The 2,115-nt window shown below is 38.4% G+C and overlaps 1 protein-coding gene across 1 annotated transcript in view; it reads right to left on the bottom strand.

Annotated features, from left to right (window-relative positions):
• The window catches only part of Kat2b (lysine acetyltransferase 2B), a 97,682-nt gene that overhangs the window by 22,837 nt on the left and 72,730 nt on the right, over positions 1 to 2,115 (bottom strand). Inside the window, exon 9 of the mRNA XM_029470908.1 lies at positions 735 to 871. Within this exon, the coding sequence (XP_029326768.1) occupies positions 735 to 871 (137 nt within the window). The remainder of the gene's footprint in view (positions 1 to 734; positions 872 to 2,115) is intronic.

The raw sequence follows: 2,115 nt of genomic DNA, 5'->3' as shown, positions 1-2,115 counted from the left end.
TTTTTTTTTTTTTTTTTTTTTTGCAAGACACACATTCCAAGCCTCGGTGATTCCAAATTCCTGCTATGTGCAATGGTGAGCAGATAACACAGCCCATAAAAGTGATTTCCAGCCTAAGATGCTGGGACACCTTCACTCCTAGTGAATAAGAAGCTGACACACAATTCCTTAGCCCACAAGCTGAACAGCAGACATGACTGGTAGACTAGTCTGCCAACCCTAAACCAGAGAACCTTATAATGAAGTTAAATTTCCTGAGTGCTAACTCACATGATTATATAAGAGAATTGCTTTCATATGAGACACAGGCAAATGTACTAGGTGTGATGTATTATTATATCTGTTTGGAACTCTGAAATGATTCTAAAAGGTTCACAGGAGAGGAAAAGGAAGTAAAGAAAGGAAAAAAGGAGGTAATCACTGACGCATCTCCAGCACAACACAGTCCACGGGTGTTTTGCTTTCTTTTGTTTTGTTTTGTTTTGTCTTTTGCATTGCTGGTGGAAGCTTGAAATTCTTCTCTATGGAAAAGTCCCCAACTACTTGAAACTGTAGTTTGTGCCCCTGTAATTGATATTTACCAAAGGGAACCACATCTTAGTTAGCCATTCCTGACCTCCCTATAGTGGCCTCTAGGTTACAGGTGACCAGCAGTGTGTTCTCAGCACCCCACCCTCATCTGTGACAGCTAGTGTGGCAGGGAGACCAGAAGGTGCCTTGTTCACCCTGCTGACCTCTGGTCCAAGCATCCCTGCAGGGTCTGTGATGGTAGACATGACCTCATTGATCAATTCCACAGGAATATCCCCCATCACTCGAGATCTCTTGGCCTCCTCGGGAGCATGAGAGTTGTTCATTTTCCTCTTTTCTCCTGTGATGTTCAAAATAAAAGGCAAAAGAAAAAAAAATGGATGGTTTGAAATGGAAATACATACTGATGGATCTAATGTACTTGGGGAGGAGATGTGGAGTGAGAAAATGTCTTGCCATGTATCCCTGGATGGTCTAATACTGTGTGTGTGTGTGTGTGTGTGTGTGTGTGTGTATACATATATATATATATTTATATATATATATATAGTATTAGACCATCAATATTACACAGACAGACACACACATATATAATATACATATATATATATATATATAGTATTAGACCATTAGTATTAGACACACATATATATATGTGTGTGTGTGTATTTATGTGTGTATGTGTATGTGTATGTGTATGGCTCAGGTTAGCTTCAAACTGGTGGTAATACTCCTGCTTCTATCTTCCGAAAGCTGGGATAATAGATGTACATTTTCACACTGGTCTCCCAACTAATTTTCTAATAGCACTAATGGCTGTCTCAGGAGGGAAAAAAGTGGTGGTGGAAGAGAAGGGAGATCACCACCACTGCCAATTCCAGATCCATCTTAAAGATTGCTTATTTTCTAAGATGACTTTCAACCTGATATATGAGTTATTAAAGCATGTTTCTTTGTCTTAATTTTTTATTCACTTTTATGTCGTGTACATTGCTATTTTGCCTGCATGCATGTCTGTATGAGGGTGTCAGATCCTGTCTGGAACTGGAGTTACAGGTAACTGGGAGCTGTCTGACCTGGGTACTAGGAACCAAGCATGGGTCCTCTGCAAGAACACCCAGGGCTTTGAAACACTGGGCCATCTTCCCAGGCCTAAACATATGGGTTTGGTTTTTATGTTTGTTTGCTTGTTTATTGTTTGTTTTTTGACATAGAGTTTGGTTTCTGTTATTTATTGGAGGATTGAGAGCTCAAGGTCTTCCTTGACTACAGTGAGTTCAAAACTGTAATACATTTCTATGATCATAGATGTCAAAGACTGTTTTAATCGCCTCAAATAGAATGTGTTGGTTGTTGTTGTTGTTGTTTTATAGGAGGTTATAAATCTCCAATGTCTTCCTAGCAAGAATCTGTGTTTCCCAATGTGGGGGTAGAATAATCCCTGAGCATCCAGCAACCTAAGCCTGGAGGACATTTTATCTGCTTGATATACGAATTAAGAAGGTTTTGTTTTTCTTTCTTTTTTTTTGTTTTTTATTGGTTTTTTTTTTTTTTTTTTTTTTTTTTTTTTTTTTTTTTTTTTTT

Source organism: Mus caroli, chromosome 17 (assembly GCF_900094665.2).
Source record: "Mus caroli chromosome 17, CAROLI_EIJ_v1.1, whole genome shotgun sequence".
NCBI classification, from domain to species: Eukaryota; Metazoa; Chordata; class Mammalia; order Rodentia; family Muridae; genus Mus; species Mus caroli.
Note: the sequence above shows the minus strand (reverse complement) of the source record. Positions and strands in the feature narration are given on the sequence as shown.